Source organism: Stegastes partitus, unplaced genomic scaffold (genome assembly GCF_000690725.1).
Source record: "Stegastes partitus isolate 25-593 unplaced genomic scaffold, Stegastes_partitus-1.0.2 Scaffold66, whole genome shotgun sequence".
In the NCBI taxonomy this organism is placed as follows: domain Eukaryota; kingdom Metazoa; phylum Chordata; class Actinopteri; family Pomacentridae; genus Stegastes; species Stegastes partitus.
The window spans coordinates 442,463-459,681 of NW_007577797.1; the positions used below are offsets into that span (position 1 = coordinate 442,463).

Consider the following 17,219-nt stretch of genomic DNA (forward strand, 5'->3'; position numbering starts at 1 on the left):
TATTATATTATATTATATTATATTATTGTAGCCTTGCATAGAAAAAATGCTAGCTGCCTATGCAGACTAGTCACCATGGTCACAGTTCCCTATCCCTGTAAGTTAACCCTCTACACCCCAAGAGAGTCATTTCTCACCACAATGCAAAGTCCTTTACCCCAATGGAAACAGCACAACTATGGCTACAAGTAAAAAGAACTCAAAAACTTAACACAAAAACAAACAAACAAAAAAAATCTTAAGTTGAATTAACTTCATTACTTATTTTACAAAAATCAAAAACCTTAGAATAAATAGGTACAACATATTTGTGTCTACAGGTGTTAGCATTAGAACGAAAAATGGTGACTCTACTTGGGGTGGGGAAATTTCGGATTCATAGATGTTCACGATTCGGGCATGGACGTGTCTGAATCAATTCACAAACATCCAAATTTTGCTTATTTAAATCTGTTGAAGTAATACAGAAGGATCTAAATAATGCAGAACTAAGAAGCACGAAACACGCCATTTCCGGGACACTTTGGGATGCGGACACAACAACACGCGCACAGAGGAAAACAAACATGGCTGACCGCCACCCACCTCACCATGAGATCCGAACAGCTCCTCCTAATTTAAAAGCAGATGTGTGGAAACACTTCGGCTTCTACAACGTCGACGGCGGAAGTGAACTGGACAAGAGCCATGTTATATGTAAGCTGTGTTGGGCTAAAATAAAATACTTTGGCAACACAACAAACATGAGAAGCCATGTAGCTCGATTCCACCTGACGGACGAGTCGGGGGAGACGGCAGGCTGTTGTTGCTGTGGCTACTAGTGGCGTTACCGACCACAGAACAATCAAGGGAGCAATTAGAAAGCTGCCACCCTCATCACTGTATTGCACAAATTTTGTAACTTTCCAGTTTGCACGCATTTCCATTAGTTTAATAAAATATAATGGAAATGAATTCAACTCTTGTTTCTTATTACAAATGCACTGTTTTTAAAAAATTGCAAGTGATGAATGCTTATTCAGCGAGAAAAAAAGAAATGTGCGTTGTAAAAAGTGCATCAATATACATAAATTAAAGATGCATCAATAATCATTTTACAATCGAATCGTAGCCCCTGAGTCGTAATCGTTATCGAATCGTGAGGTGCCCAAAGATTCCCAACTCTAGACTCTACATACTGTATATGTTTAATTGATCACAGCTGAGTCACTGAGTCACTAATGGCTTCTTGGTTGCACTGACAAACACATCTTTTTTTGGCTTTACAAAATTTGTTAAGTGCAAAAAAGTTGCGTTTTGCAAATGTTTGAATGAGACGTGGAATACAGTGTTTTTTAATTACAATTTTAAGCTTAGGGTTCACAGGACTAAATTGTGCATAATTTTGTCGAATTGGCTTAACTGAAGAAAGTTAAATCGCAAAAATGAGTTACAGAAAAATAAAACGTTCAAAATTTACTAAGTCCTGAAATCAAGACTACGAGGTCAAGACAGAACACTAACTATGCTATACTCAGACTCCACAGTTACAGAAAAACAAGAAGGATCTTTTATGTTCAAAACTCTTAAAAAATGCATTACATCACAATGTTTTCTTGTTATTAAAGATAGCTCTCTTTCTTTCTTCTTTCACTTTCCTCTGTGTTACAGAGTAGTTAGGGAACAGCGAAAAGGAATGAACGTCCAAGACATTTTTTATGTGTCAGCCCTCGTTATGGGTCATAGAAAGAAAAAAAATAAATCACATCAGTAACAGGTAGAATAAGAAACTATGACAGAAATGTTGAAATTGGTGAGAAGAAAGAACAACAGCACTTATTCTCCAGCAGTCATTTATCAGAATGCAATGCAGCAATCCAAGTCTGCACACATGCAGTGCAGCACACTCAGAGGCACGCACTTAGCCCTGTAATTTAAAGTGTGCTGCATTTGAACAACTTGGTAAATGATATCTATGGCTATTGATTAAATTAAATCCATCACATTATATTATGGACTCTAACCCATCTAGAGGGAAATTGCTAAGAGTGAACAGAATGCCTTTGAGATGGGTCATAACATCATCGGCTTCTGCTTCGTCTTGGGAGTGTTCTCCATTAGCCTTGAAAACAAACCCACTGTTCCTGTAGGTTATCATACACCTTGTAGGTCAGCAGAGAGAGAGCTGAATGTCAGAAGTATATTCCCCCAGTGTGTGAGGGCTACAATAAATGGTGTCTTTAGCTAGCAGGAAGGACATAAACAAACTGAATCTAGCCGAAAATGAATACACATACACTTGCAGTCAGATGGGGTGCTTATAGCATAAAGAGAAGGAAGATTCTCACATCTTTTACAAAGGTCAAAATCATGCTGTGGTCTCACATTGATAAAATAAATAGGATATATTATCTTACTGCAATGTGGTGGGAAATGCAGAATCAAGGAAATAAATATCCGCGCACGTGCAAGAATCTTTATTCCATTCTGACTTTTTCTTTGCCACATTGAATATGATTGTTGGCTTTCATTGGCTGAGACTAGAGAGGCTTGTGCTATCGACTGACTATGGATCAGGACCACTCCAGCCCGTAGGCTATTAGGAGAGCCAGCAGTTCAGACTCCTGCCCCGCCGCTCCTTAATTGGTCCCCTCAGAAGCTTGGCGCACACAAACTTCACAATCACACTGGAAGATTACACTGAAGAGAAAAGAGAATCCCTGTGTGCAAACTGCTTGCCATCGATTAGCTCACTCTATCACTTCACTTTCGTCTTCACATTTTTTTATCTCATTTCTTTTCACCTACAGATTACAATCAGCTGGTGGGGTCTTTGAGTAAACCATACAAATCGAGATAAAGAGAAGTAGACAGAGAAGACAATGGCTGGAACAAATGGGAGATGACTCAGGACTGCCTACTGGGTAATTGGGTTTTATCCTCTCATTTTATCAGGCCTTGTTTTGGATTACAGCTATACAGCACACACATACACAGGAAAACGAGAAGGATACCTAGATATTAGCAGATCTCAAGATAACTGATTAGGAGTGGGAGAATGAGACCACTGCTGCACTCTCATTATGATGCCTCACAGAAGAAAACCTTGACTGTTTTCTGTAGAAAATGCAGGTTTTTTCTCCACTCTGGTATCAAGGCTTTGGACACAGTCAGTAAACACAATGCGCACAAGAACGTCGACACAAGGTGCTGCTGCACAAAAGCTTGTCTTTTCTATTTCCACATTCTAATTCACAGCATGTTCATTTCAACCTGACATTTCAATTTCAGATGCTTCTACAATTCAATGCTTTGAATATGGGCCTTGTCAGTACATGTGTATGCTCTGGTTGGAGACCATGACAGGCTGACAATTCCAAGAGTCATCCAGCAGAAATACTGTAGATATTTTACCCTCTAATACGCAGTGTTTCACACCTATTTCAGCTGTGACTTTTGACAACAAAGCTGTGCTGTTATAAAAGTAATAAATGTAAACTGTAGAGATAACATCACTCAGCATAAAGCTTCATTGAATGCAGAAGCACTCAAGCAGCTGAATCACAACATTTACCATGAACAACACATGAAAAATCATTTGTTGTATGTGTTTATGACTTTTCCTAGTAACCTGTTGTAAAATCTACTTTAAGCCAAACTGTGAATGATTAAGATGTGCCATTCTAGTGTCAGTCAGATGAGACTTCTTTGAAAGACGCCTGTTTCTGTTCAATCTCTGGATGAGCCGGACCAGTTGGGACGGAAAATGTGTTTATTCCTCTCAGCTTGTGGAAAGCAGTTTAAATATGCAATTGGGTGCACCAGCATGACGTCTGTCCAACACCAAGCTGTAGTTGAGGTTACAATCCTCGTGTTGCCTCCAATAACAGATCATATTGCACAGTGAGACAATATGACTAAATGGACTTCTATAGCTCGGAGGCAGCAGGCTGCGCAGAAGTACTTACTACTGGGATAAATATAACTTCAATTCATTGTTGTTGCTTTATATATACATATATAAAATACAAACAGAAAATATATATAAAAGCTTGGGGTTGATTTTGACTAAATCAGCAATCAACTAAGATTAAATGAAGCAAAAATAGCCAAAGCTATTTATTGATTCTGCCGTCTCAGGGGTGAAACAAAAGCAGTCCTTAAATGAATGTAGCCACATCGATGCACACAATAGATGTTATCTGTCTTAATGACAATGGGAAGTCCTTGGTTAAAGGGGAACCTCATCAAAGTTACACATGCATAACCTTGCAACGGTCGTCAGAGAGCTGGAGAAAACACACAACCAGACGTGTGGATGAACATTTAAATTCAACTGTTTGAGATATTAACCAATGACAACACGGCCCTGAGGAATGTAAATACAATTATTTAATATTTACATTTTTTTAATATTGTTTTTCAAAATGTTCAAATACTTCTCTCTACATGTAAATCTGTGGTGCAAGTAGAATGTAGGCTTCCTCATTTAAATTCATATTTAATACAATATAATGAGAGTAATCAACCAACAGGCAAAGACCACTGGGGGTCATGTAGCGAAGAAAACAGCACGAGACCAACATGAGATTAAGAATAGGTGAAAATCATTATCAAATGCAATGCAAATCACTATCTACTCACACAGAAATAACAGAAACACTGGGATTATGGACACTCTGAGTAAATGGCTGAATTTGCCATGAAGTGGGCAGTTTGAAGTTGCCATGGTGATGGTGGCGTGCATAGACGTCCCCTTCAGGAGACAACAAAAGTGAACATTTTGAGTGTCTTGTCTATCCCCAGGCGTTTATGCCGCAAAACTTGTGGCCGGGAGACATTGCTGGGCGTCAGGACAGTGAACAGCGCTGGAATTACAGCAATCGGTTGTGATGTGGACATACTACACCAACACAGAGTCTGACTGGAGACTACGCCAGCAGTTACCCGAGAGAGGAGGAAGCACAAACGGTGCAACATAAACAAACGAGGGGGAAGAGATCCATGCTAGGCTAAAGGCTAACCCCTCCAGACCAGCAGTACCGTCGCTACTACTCTCCAATGTCCGCTCCCTCCACAACAAGCTGGACGAGCTACGTTTGCTGAGAGAAACCCGCAGAGAGTGGAAAGAATGCTGTGTGTTTGCTTTAACAGAAACATGGCTCCATGACATTATTCCGGCTGGACAGACAGACAGCTAGCTCTGGGCAGCATCTGCAGCTTCACCATCGTCACACCATCATGTCTGTCTTTGTGTCCCTGAAGACCTACCAGGACCTGAAGAGGTTCGCCATGTTCAACATGATGGCGGTGCACATGGACGCAGCGGCCCTTTCAGGAGACAGCAAGAGTGATTTAAGTTTAGTGTCTTCCGTGCATTCCGCAAAACTTATTAATTAAATGATCCTGAAGAAACACTCTCTCATCTTGCCTGTACTATTGTGTATGCACAGCAAAATGACAATAAACTTGATTTGATTTGATTTGATTTGATTTGATTTGATTTGAGTGGTAGACAAGATGGAGCTGAAGCAACAGAAAAAGAGGAGAAAGTGTGCAGTTCTGACCGAACCACGTAATTTTTCTACTGAGCAGATGAAGAGAAAAAAGATCTTCAACAGAAACAATGGCTGCCAAAGACAGCACGAACAGCTGACCAGTGTTTGCTTTTCATGGCTCTAAGGGTCAAAGAGCAGATGAAGAACACCCGTAAAGGTGATGACACCGCAGCCAAGCTGAGAGATGAGCTGCACAGGCTGTTTAGTGAGCTCAGAACTAGTGATTGTTGAAGACTGTGCCCTCTTATCAAATAAACTTGCTTTTCACTGCCAGACAAAAACAAAAAAGAGACAGCAAAGACAGATAGCTAAAGAGAATAGGTGCAGTGAGTCACAGTGTGGCTTTAAACAGCTCTTCTCAACACAGGTGTGCCTTTTGTCCCATGAACTTCACTCCTTTTGCTCAGCAAGAAGCATGTTTTTCTACCTGAAACCACCAAGATGTCCTCTCTCCAAGAATAAACTGCAGATTCAGTGTCTGCAACATGGTGAAGCCATTTCTGCTCAGCATGACAGCGGTAGTGATCAGTCGGTCAAATGAATACAAACATGCTCTGACAATTAATTCATCTTATTTAATCATGCGGTGATTCATTATAATGCATTGAATATTGAAGTACACTCATGAGCCTCAGCTTCATTAAATCCGTTGTTGTTCATTTCTTCAGTTTTATTTGATTATTTTTCAAGGAAAAACACAATGTCAACCTGATACACTGCTGACATACAGTTATGAAGGGGCTGCTGGCTGGCAAACATTTTCTAGTTCTTCCCATTCAAAAGTGTTTTATTTTTTATCTGATTATTCTGTCCTTTGAATCAGATAGTACTGCTGCGCTTGTCTTTTTGATAATATTGGTGGGGGGAACTAAAATCAGAGATTTGTTTTTTTATATCCAACACCAGGAGGTTTTAATAACAATGCTATATCTCTTGAGGAATAATTTAAACTTACCATTTTGGCAGTTAGTCAGAAACAATTGTTTTTTTTTCTTCTTTGATTCATAAAATATGGATTAAAGGAAGTGCATTTGTCTTTAATGTAGTCTGTTTGCCCTAAGTTTACTGCAGTACAGTGTGTAAATCATCATTTTTGCCAGTTTAACTTTGAATTGTATGCGATTTAGCTGAGCACTTCTCGAAGACATTGTTTCTGAAGCGTCGCTCTTTGTCTGCAGGACGGAGGGTTTCTTCTGAAAAACACAGAAGGCATCTTCAAAGGCTAATGGAATTCCACTTTCTGTTTCATTTCATGAATGACAGAGCTTTGTTGGTTTTACAACATACAGTCACGCATGACTTCAGAGAGGTATTATGTAGGCTTCATATGCCAAGAGGGACTCTTAAACCCCATCCTGCATCTCTGACACTCACAAAAGCACCAAATGGCCATTGAGGACAGACAGGGCTGCATGAAATATAGTCAGGCGTAGTCCTTTTCTGTAGCTTGTGGTGTCACTGAATTTTCTCGCTGGAGGGAGAGTGAGAGCTAACCTGACACGAATTCACAAAGTGAAGTCTAGACATAAGAAATGTGGATGAACCACCCAAACTGTTTCCCAACCATTAGCCAACCTTTCAAAAGGTACTGTGTTAACGAGACAGAAGCAGGACAAAGATGAAACAGAAGTGAGAGCCACAACATTAAATGGGAGCACAGTTCATCTTAAATGGCAACACTATGCAAAAAGCATGCATTTAAACTGTCCAAATTTAAACAATTTTCTTAACCAATAGTTGACCACGTTAACAATCAATTATCAGGTAATCGTTAAAATGAATGAAACAAAGGGAAATATTTCATAGGTTGACTTAGCCATTATTTACTCCAAACACTGTCCAGATAATTACATGGCAAATTTTAGGAATGGTTCAAGTAAACAGCACGTATTTTAAACTATGTATTATACAATTGATAAAAAATTTCACCTGCGCAACCTTTGAATAATTGGCACAAATCAAAATCGGAAAAATACATATTAATCTGACAAGGGTTTCTCTTATCCAATGTGCCACGCAGCTTCACGAATACTGCCAAGGTTAAGGTAGCCTGACTTTAAGAAAACTGCAAAAATGCTTATTTCACAAATTAATTTTAACCTTGCCATGTTTTTTTTTTTGTTTGCTAACAGGAAACTGCCTGTAGTCTGGGCGTCCACCTCCTTGAGTCACTGTAGTATTAAACAGCATACGAGCTTCTTTCGTGTTTATAAAGAGGCTCCACCTGGTGGTGAAACCAGGTACTACAACCTGTGTATAATCCACTGTCTGACACGCACGTCCCTCATCTTCTACCTTTTTGGGGTTTTTTTTGTTTTTTCGTTTTTGTTTTGTTTTATTTTTTAATCAGGTAAATTATCAACAGAAATTCATGGATTATTCCTTATCATTCTTAATTCACACAAATGTGTGTGTGCGTTTACATTACCTGTGTCTCAGGTTGCACAAGGCATCACTCCAACATTCACGACCAGACCTTATTGGTCTCTAGTGGAGTAATGGCTACTGTAGCGTTAGCAGCATATTTTTCATAAAGAATAGCGTATGAGCCTTAAATTGGTTCTAAAACAAGGACATTGATCACATGTTCACCTCTATGTATTCCTGACATTTGTAATTTTTGATATGTTTCCAATAAGTTTTAAATCAACACTGTCAGGCTAAGTTTTATGGTCAGTGGTGATGGTAATTTCTAAACTGCGAGGTCCGCATTTAAAATTGATAAATCGTACACAAAGAAGAAAGATCAATGTTGACGCCTAAATCAGTTCTTTTTGATCTACTTTCATCATACCTCGTTTGACGCCGAAATTCATGCATGAACATGTTCACTTCTGCGTGTCAAAACACTGCAGAACGCTCAGTAAACACACAACGCAAATATACGCTGAACCCCTGCTTTAATTCTAAGTCATAAAATATGCATTTGCTTTTGATTACTCTTGAAATTAATTCATCAGGGAGAGCAGTGACAGGTGCTCGCTGTTACTGACAAACTGCTGTGGCAGTTACTGATAACATGAGATACTTAAGTATTCTGCACTGTAACTCTCCTATCTGTCTTTCGCTCTCTCTCTCTGCTTTTTCCTTGTAACATCCCTCGCTCTCATACTCTGCCTCACCATGACTAGCTCTCCTATTTCCTACAGTCAGGTGACTTGAGAAATGATACCAGAACCAAAACATTTGTCACAGCAACAATCCACTAAAGCTAAATTACACCAGAAGGATTTGCAAGGGAGGAGTGGACAACAAGAACGGATGAAGGGACTGGGCATTTGTGAAATAAAAGCGATTTAGAGGAAACAACAGTGCAACCCACAGGTACAACCTGGGAGATGTGAGAGTGAGAGAAAGAAAGCAGGATAGAGAGGGAGAGGTGGGAAGAGAGTGCTTGGCATTGAAGTGAATGGTGTATGGTGTGAATCTAGCATTTGTGGCAATGCCCTTGAGTTAGCAAGTGAGGCATTGAATGGTGCATTGTGGATGGGCAGTTATCTCCAAGGCTTCCCTTTCAGTGTTATTAGAAAACACATGACAGCAATGCTAGCTCTTATCGAAGAGAAAGCTTCAAGGCTGCGGAGACAAGGCTGAGAGGCAAATCTGCAGGAGGCAACTGAAATGGCAACATTTGACACCCTGTCAGTCTCTCCACATCGGGGCGTGTAGTGTGAGTGTAGTAGTGCAAGCCTGCAGCATGTATAAATGAAGCTGAATGATTAAAGTTAAATCACCGTATAACTACCGCATGTATGAGTGTTAGAATCCTCAGTAAATCAGTAAGAGAGCTGATGTGGATATATTTAATTTATCGGCTAAAATAAACCTCTACAGCGTTTCGTCCACCAAACCTGCAACTGTTGCTGCTCTGCTTGATGGCAGCTGCTCCACAGTGTGGGCATTTTATTATATATGTAAATTGAAATCAAGAGTCTAACTATGAAAGATTATTTAGGAAGACTGGTTTGAGTGACTCTAATTAATTTGTTATGTCTCCTTTCTCAATGTGCAAAAACATTTCACAGAATCTGTTGAAATGTTTCTCCCGTTAAACAAATTCAGGAGTCAAATTCCCCCGCTTAAACTTTCATTTATCTCATTTTAATAATTTAAGCTTAACGGTTTTAATAGTTTCGAACCATGACCTTATTTGGATCAGGTACCTTGTGAAAAATACGATGTGCCAAATTTAGTAGGCCACTGCTATCATTTTAATATGCACATTTAATCAATGCTGCATATCTTCTCCTGCTATGTATATAATTATTTTTATTATGTGTAGTGAGCATCGGCAGAAACCCAATACTGCTGGACACGGATCAGGATCCAGGCCAACAAAACCTGATAAGTGCATCCAAAATAAATGATGACTCTAGAAAAAAAATATCTAAGCCTGCTACATCCAATAACTTTGAAAAAATTTCACAGCAGAACAAAGACAAAACTCGACTGTAAAGCAGAGCGAGGAGCTCCGTCAATCTATACGTATCCATAATGAAACCGAGCAGAAATGTGAAGTTACATCAACTGGTTTATAATGAAAGCATTGTTATTGTACTGGAGCAAACAAAGGGATTCTCTTCCAATCAATCCTACCTCTACTGGGAATACCATGTATAAAAACTGATCTATTGATGAGATTCCAAAGCCTCAATGCCCCATACTCAAAAAACAATTGCTATTTGATTACTACAGTAGCTCTGTCCAAGCCAGACTGCCATCACACTTCATCAGTGTTATGTATGTTTCCTTCCAAGCAAAATTTCTTTTCTTTGAATTACATTCCCAGGAATGTTTCCGCACATTTGATTCTGTAGCTTTCTCTATTCCCTGTAGACAATATTTTCTACCCTTCTTTGGCTGCGGGTGAGCTTGGTTCCCTCTGAATGTGAGGAAGAAAATGATGGGAGAGAGGGTTGATGGGTTGGATGGAGAAATGGGTTCTCTTTGAATAATGCAGTAGCGAAACTGGGCAATATGACCACCATGCGATCTCCTACAGAATAGAAACAACTGTGGATACCAGCACAACTGTGCTCGTGAATTTATATCATGTGAAATGTCAGTTAAATCAAAGCAGGAGCTTGAGAAAGATTCTGGCAGTCATTTTTTGGGATAAATAAAACATGGCAGAGATGACTCCATTGCCCTTTATTCCCCTCCTCTCTTGCGCTCCCTCTCACTCTCTGTTTCTCTCTTGAGTTTTTTTTTTTTTTCACTTACTCCATGCTCTAGCCAGGATACGTTTTGAGCAGCAGCAGGAGGTACAATGGGCTTCATGGGCTGCAGCACCCAGCCTCGGCCACTAAGAGCTCGTTGAATTCTATTAAAGTGAAAGGGAATTTATGATAGTAAAACTAAATGAAATTGTGTATTCTGCTACCATCGTGCAGTGCTGCTGTGCTGTTGAAATGACCATATTTTTCTATGTAATGACATTTTGGTTGCAAGAAGGCTCGAGTGGTGGTTATCCTACCTAAGCTGATCTAAGGCCAATTAGGCATTTGTCATGGAGCATGGCAGGCTGCTGCTGCTGCTGCTCCTATTTGCTTCTTTGCATGTTGAGGGAGAGTGATGTCTTGCTTCAGGCTGGCCAGTTACATGGCTCAACACTGTCATATCAGACCAAGGGGGCACATTTATTGATTTCACCCTGGCAACCATATATAGCCCATTAAGACCTAACTGATGTTTTAAAGAAGTAGTCCAGACAATTAATTTATACCATGTAGAGATCATATTTTGAAAGGATAACACTCCCAATATTCAGTACTTTTTTTTTTTCTTAGCTGCTGACTAATCCCATAAAAAGACCAAAACGAACTGTGTTAGCCTGTTGTCTGTTGGGCTCAGTCATCCTCAGACCTATTCATTCAGTACTAAAGATGTCAGCTTTATAAAATCAAAGGCCATTAGAACATCTGGACACTGTAGCTTTATGGGAGTAAATAATAGCCTTGTTGGGGACCATTTTTAACTGCAGATTGAAACACATTTGGCACATTTACAGCATCAGGATTATGCATGTGAACTGACTCAAAATGCAGTGTCCGTGTTCGGCTCGAGTTCATTATAATGAAGAACCATGTCACCCATTGAAACCATGTGGCACACTAATATTTTTGTTTTTGGACAACAATGGAGCTCCAGGGCACAGGGGAAGAAGCTACATCAGGCTTTGACAAAACAGGCAGCAGTTTTCAGGGGGGTCAAAATATTATTGATTTGAGCTTTTCAAGGTTTTTGTTAACAAGAGGAGAAAAGAAAATTGCTAACCTTGCCCTGTAATGAGTTATTTTCATACCAAAATGAACGCTTTGTGTTTATCTGTACCGACAAAACATTGTGTGTTTTTTTTAGGAAAAAAATCAGAATATGAAATGTCTAAATGTTTTCCAGTTGGTTTAAGCTGAAATAATATGACAACTGAAAACACAAAAAGGTATTTTTTGGCATGAATGATCCACAAAAAAAGGTGTTCACAGTAGGGCTGCACAGTACGTTGTTTCAACATCAACATTGCGATGCTTCGTTCAAAAAGAAAAGTCACACGGTTCTTACTTTCCACTTTCCATAACTAATTTCCATATGATGTTTGATAGATATGAAGTTTGTTGGGTTTATTTATTTATTTTACTTTATTCAAAAATATACAGATTTTGTTGACATGCTGGCTCCATATGGGTCCAGCATTAGGAGAGAGAAACAGGAGAGAAACACTGAGAAGGAAGATTTGGGTGGAGAAGGAAATCAGTTGTATGGAAATATTTTAGCTACAGATAGGAGGACGCTGACCAAAAGCGAGTACGCCTTCGGTATTACTTTAGGCAACGCAACTAATTTGTTCGAACATTTATATCGCTACTACAAATAGAGCTATTCAAGTCATCTGGTGGAATTTCCTGTATTTTTTGATATTGCAGAAAAATCAAGTGTGACAATTTCACTTTTTTTTTTTTTTTTTTTTTTAAATGTCAGGCAGCCCTAATTTGCCAGTCATGGAGAAAAGCCATTTACACCAGAGTTCTTCAAAATAGATGAGTCAAGCTGTGTACCCTACTTACATATACACATACAGTATGTACTCTCTCATTCCCAACACTGCTGCTTCACTGGTCCCAATGCAAACATCTCTGTCATGTTCATCGTTGCTGCTCAACATTTCATCAACCCCGATTTCTTCCCTGAATCCACCTGTAGGCGCTGATTGTAGACTTCTCCTTCGGGGGAAGTTTGTTATGTCGTTGCTTGATGCTCTCAGTGTGTTAAGCTTTAAATCATATGCTTGTAGATGAGTTATGACTCCCATCCTTGCAAGATGTATGGAATAAATTTAGATCACTGAATTATAACTTGGCTTATAATTGACAAATAAATAACCAAGTGCAGAGGAGAATGTGCATTTAGGCGGCAAGAGACCCGATCTTTTGCTCCATAACTTACTTGTGCTTTTACATTATTTAGTCAGTTTGCTGTGGAGACTGCCTTCTCCATTTCACGTCATTTCATGTCTGCATAAAGTATTTCCATATTGCTGCACAACATAAATATTCATTTTAAGCCGAGTAGAGAGCCTCTGCAAACCTGGCAGATATATTACAAAATATACTATGCAGCTTATAAAAACTACATCTTGCACACACAAGCACATTTTACTTTCACGCACTCAAAACATTATTGTTTTTTTTTCCTGCCTAGCACAGGTCACTCCTTTCAAACATCATGCAACGTTTCAGGAGGAGAGGCAGCCCTGTGGAAATGCAGGTCGTATATCTAAATACAATTTAGAGCCAGTTTTGAAAGGTTATCCTCAATGCCTTTCAGACTATCTTAAAAAACAAAAGAAAAAAAACGACAAAACCCTCCAGATCCTTACATGCAAAGTTGCCCTTAAGATACTTATGCTTAATCTAATATTTATGCTATGCAAATTTCCAAAGTTGAAGCTAATTTCAAAACTTGGGATTCAAATACGAAAACCTTCGGGCGAGTTCACTAATTGACTTGCAAATGCATCTTTGTTCCACTGCCATGTGAGCTAAATGGATGTCAATAGGTCAGGACAGATTCACCAGAAGAAAAAGAAAAGATTTCATGATGATCTATGCACTGACCCTACAGAAACATTTTTAGACAGTGCATGACATCTCAGTGTCCCCTCAGCTCACAACACTGCTGCCGGTTAAGTAGATGGCAGGTTTGTGGATCATCCGTTAGAAAGACAGCTAGACAGGACTAAAGCACAGTTGGTATCAAATGGACAACCAGCTGGTACACACACATTTGTGCCTGTGTTAAAATAAGAAGCATCCACAACTTAAATATACAGCACAGAAGCAGCACAAGTGTTCACAGCCATCAAGCATTCATCTCCATCTGAGCAAAATAGGACAGGCTGGCAAAACCTCCCCGGTTCTTCTATTTGCTCAGTGGAATAGTTTATGGGGAAGATGGCTCTGGATCCAAATTGTGCCAATGTGATGGATTTGTCATGTAAAAATGTGCAACAAAAAAAAAGCAGCTTTGTGGGTTGTCAAACGTGTCTTGTACAGTGTGGTGAAGACACACAGGAATATGCTCTCCCTCTTCCCTGACAGTTAAACGTGCCATGGGGCAGCAGCAGTCCTCTTAGTGGAGGTATCTGAAGCTCAAAGTCATTTTCATTCTTAACGAGCCTCACTTGTACGCTTTCGAAGAAATTCGACTCACTTTTAAAACCTTTAAAACCACCGCTCGGAAAAGAACTAAATCACTGAAACACACCAGAGCCGGCGTGTTGCGCATCGCAAACACAAACTTAACGCAAGTGAAACGCTTCATTTAAGAAGAATGTCGCACTTTTTTTTTTTCCACAGTCACGAACATAAACTGCTAAAACCAGTGTGAGTACCACTTTTTAAAACCTCAAACCAACTACAAACCACAAACACACCCTTCGAGGCACACACACACACACACACACACACACACCTTCTTCTCGAGTTTTCTTTCTGGAGGACCGACAGCCCAACTGTGGGTTTCGGAGCGGCTTACCTCTCGCTAACGTGGCCGGGACTCGCAAACCAAGAAGCACGAAGATGGAAAAAGTCAGGTAGCATCCTCCCGAAAACTGTCCCATCACTGCTCTGCGCGTCTCCCTCCCGGCGGGTCTGGAGGCACCGGCCGCGGGGCTCGTCGAGCATTTGTCGTCCGCTCCGGGGGGTGGGGGTGGTGGTGGTGGTGGTGGAGGGGNAAAAAATACTTAAAAAGTCAGTCTGTAGTATCAATGTAGCTTGTATAAACCTGAAAACGGGGAGGTGGGGAGGGGAGGGGAGGGAAGGGCTCCTCTAGAAACACGTCCCCCGTGCCCCGGTGAGCGCTCCGGTCCGGGCGTCGGTGCTGGTTAAGTGTCCGCTACCGGAGAGGAACCGTGCGGTCGGTGGATCGCAGTGCGGAGTGGAGCTGAGCTGCGCGAGAGCGGAGTCGTTACAGAGCGCGCGTGAGCCCACGGCTTTACGGTGGAGGAGGAAGAAGAGAGAGAGAGGGGGGGAGGGAGGGGGAGAGATAGAGAGAGAGGAGAGAAGAAGAGAGTGACAGAGATGTTCTTCAAACCAGCGGACCTGTTGAGGAATGACATGTGTCCGTACGCTCTTTCCTTCCTTTTCTTGCACCTACAGCCGAGGCTCTGTTGTGGACGTGGCCGCTGACATCGAGCCCCACATCGAGCTCTCGTCAGTGACATCGTCTTCAAAATTTAATGTCCACTTTCAGCCTGTGCAGCTTCTGATTGGCTCCCGACTGCCAATTAAGCTTTGCAATGATTTAACTCAACTGTCTCACATTTTTCTTTTTTTCCCCCTTACTTTGAAATGTTATGTGGTGGAAGAAATTAAAGAAAAAAAGCACTTTTCCTATTTGAGGTTGAAAAAATTAAGAAAAGAAAAAAACACAAACCCTATAAATCTTTAACTTTGATGCACAGATACATATTTAGGGGTTAATACTTCAAATGCTTTACTTAAAGACCCCATCTGGTGATTAATTTGTTACTTTTGGCCTTGTTAATATGTCAGTACTGTGTTTTTTGTTTGTTAGTTTTTAATTGACTGGAAAGCAAGCAGTAAACACCACTGTTAGACATTCTCTCTTCCACACTGCAGTGTACCAATGACTCAGACAAAAAGACCAAAGATTCAGACTTCCAGGGTTTCATACACAACAATCCTTAAAGAAGCAATCCCATGAAAGTAGATCTGCACATTCAAGAGGAAGCAACAGTGCAGAGTTACATCTAAGCTATTCTGAGGATGTAAAAATGGGAGGAAAACTTCTACATATGTAACTTTGATACACAGAGGTACATATGTAGTGGTTAGATCAATGGCCACAAAGGCTTTTTAATTCATTGTATACTGCAGTGAGGAGCATCTGTTTTTCTTTTTAAAGGGCTGTGGTGGGAGAAATGTTTCAGTTCTTTAGTTAAAGGCCTTTTATGGTGAAAATCTTTTTTTTTTTTATTGTGAAAGACAAGCAGTCAACACCATGGTTGAACATTTTCAGCTTAAAACTGAAGCGTACCAATGTCAGTCTCAAAAACAAGGATTCAGAAGTCCAAGGTTTCATACAAAACAAAGAACCAATCCCATCAAAGTGAAAGTGCCAGTTTCCCTCACATTGTTCTTGTCCAGAATCAGTGTCCGGTTCAAACATCCATCCATCCATCCATTATCTATACACCGCTTAATCCTCACTAGGGTTGCGGGGTGCTGGAGCCTATCCCAGCTGACTTAGGGCGAAGGCAGGGGACACCCTGGACAGGTCACCAGTCTATCACAGGGCCACACTTAGAGACAGACAACCAAGCACACTCACATTCACACCTACGGACAATTTAGAATCACCAATTAACCTCAACATGTTTTTGGACTGGGCTGCAGGGTGGCGCAGTTGGTAGCACTGTTGCCTCGCAGCAACCGGTTCGCGTCCCGGTGGAGTGTGACTGTGAGTGTGCTTGATTGTCTGTCTCTAAGTGTGGCTCTGCGATAGACTGGCGACCTGTCCAGGGTGTCCCCTGCTTTCGCCCTAAGTCGACTGGGATAGACTCCAGCCTCCCCACGACCCTAATGAGGATTAAGCGGTGTATAGATAATGGATGGATGGATGTTTTTGGACCGTGTGGGAGGAAGCCGGAGAACCCAGAGAGAACCCACGCTGCACGGGGAGAACATGCAAACTCCACGCAGAAAGATCCCGGTGCCACCACCGGGACGCGAACCGGCAACCTTCTTGCTGCGAGGCAACAGTGCTACCAACTGCAGCCCCAGTTCGAACATGCATGGCTGAATTACACCAGTGCTACAACTTGCTAGTGTTTAGTATGGAGTAGTTTTACAGTGTCTGAGCAGAGTTGTGGGTGAGCTGGTGTGCTTGAGCTGCAGCCAGTGGAGAGGTGTGTGTGGAGGAGAAGGTGGGGACTTTATAGATCTGCACATTCAAGACAAAGCAACAATGCAGAGTTGCATCTAAGTCATTTTGAGAAAGAAAGCGATTATTTAAATGGAGAAAAAAAAAAAACTTCTAAACATGTAACATTGAAATGGCGGAGACGAGTTTGTAATGATTCAATCAATGACCAGACAGGACTTTAATTCATTTTCTCATCATAATTAATTAATTAATATCACAATTCATGGGTTGCGGTCA

General features: G+C 40.7%; 1 protein-coding gene across 1 annotated transcript in view; it reads right to left on the reverse strand.

Moving 5' to 3' along the window:
• LOC103353292 (netrin receptor UNC5D-like) overlaps positions 1-14,655 on the reverse strand; it is a 194,880-nt gene extending 180,225 nt beyond the window's left edge. The window contains exon 1 of the mRNA XM_008276191.1: positions 14,571-14,655. Within this exon, the coding sequence (XP_008274413.1) occupies positions 14,571-14,655 (85 nt within the window). The remainder of the gene's footprint in view (positions 1-14,570) is intronic.
• Between the last annotated feature and the right edge of the window lie 2,564 nt (positions 14,656-17,219).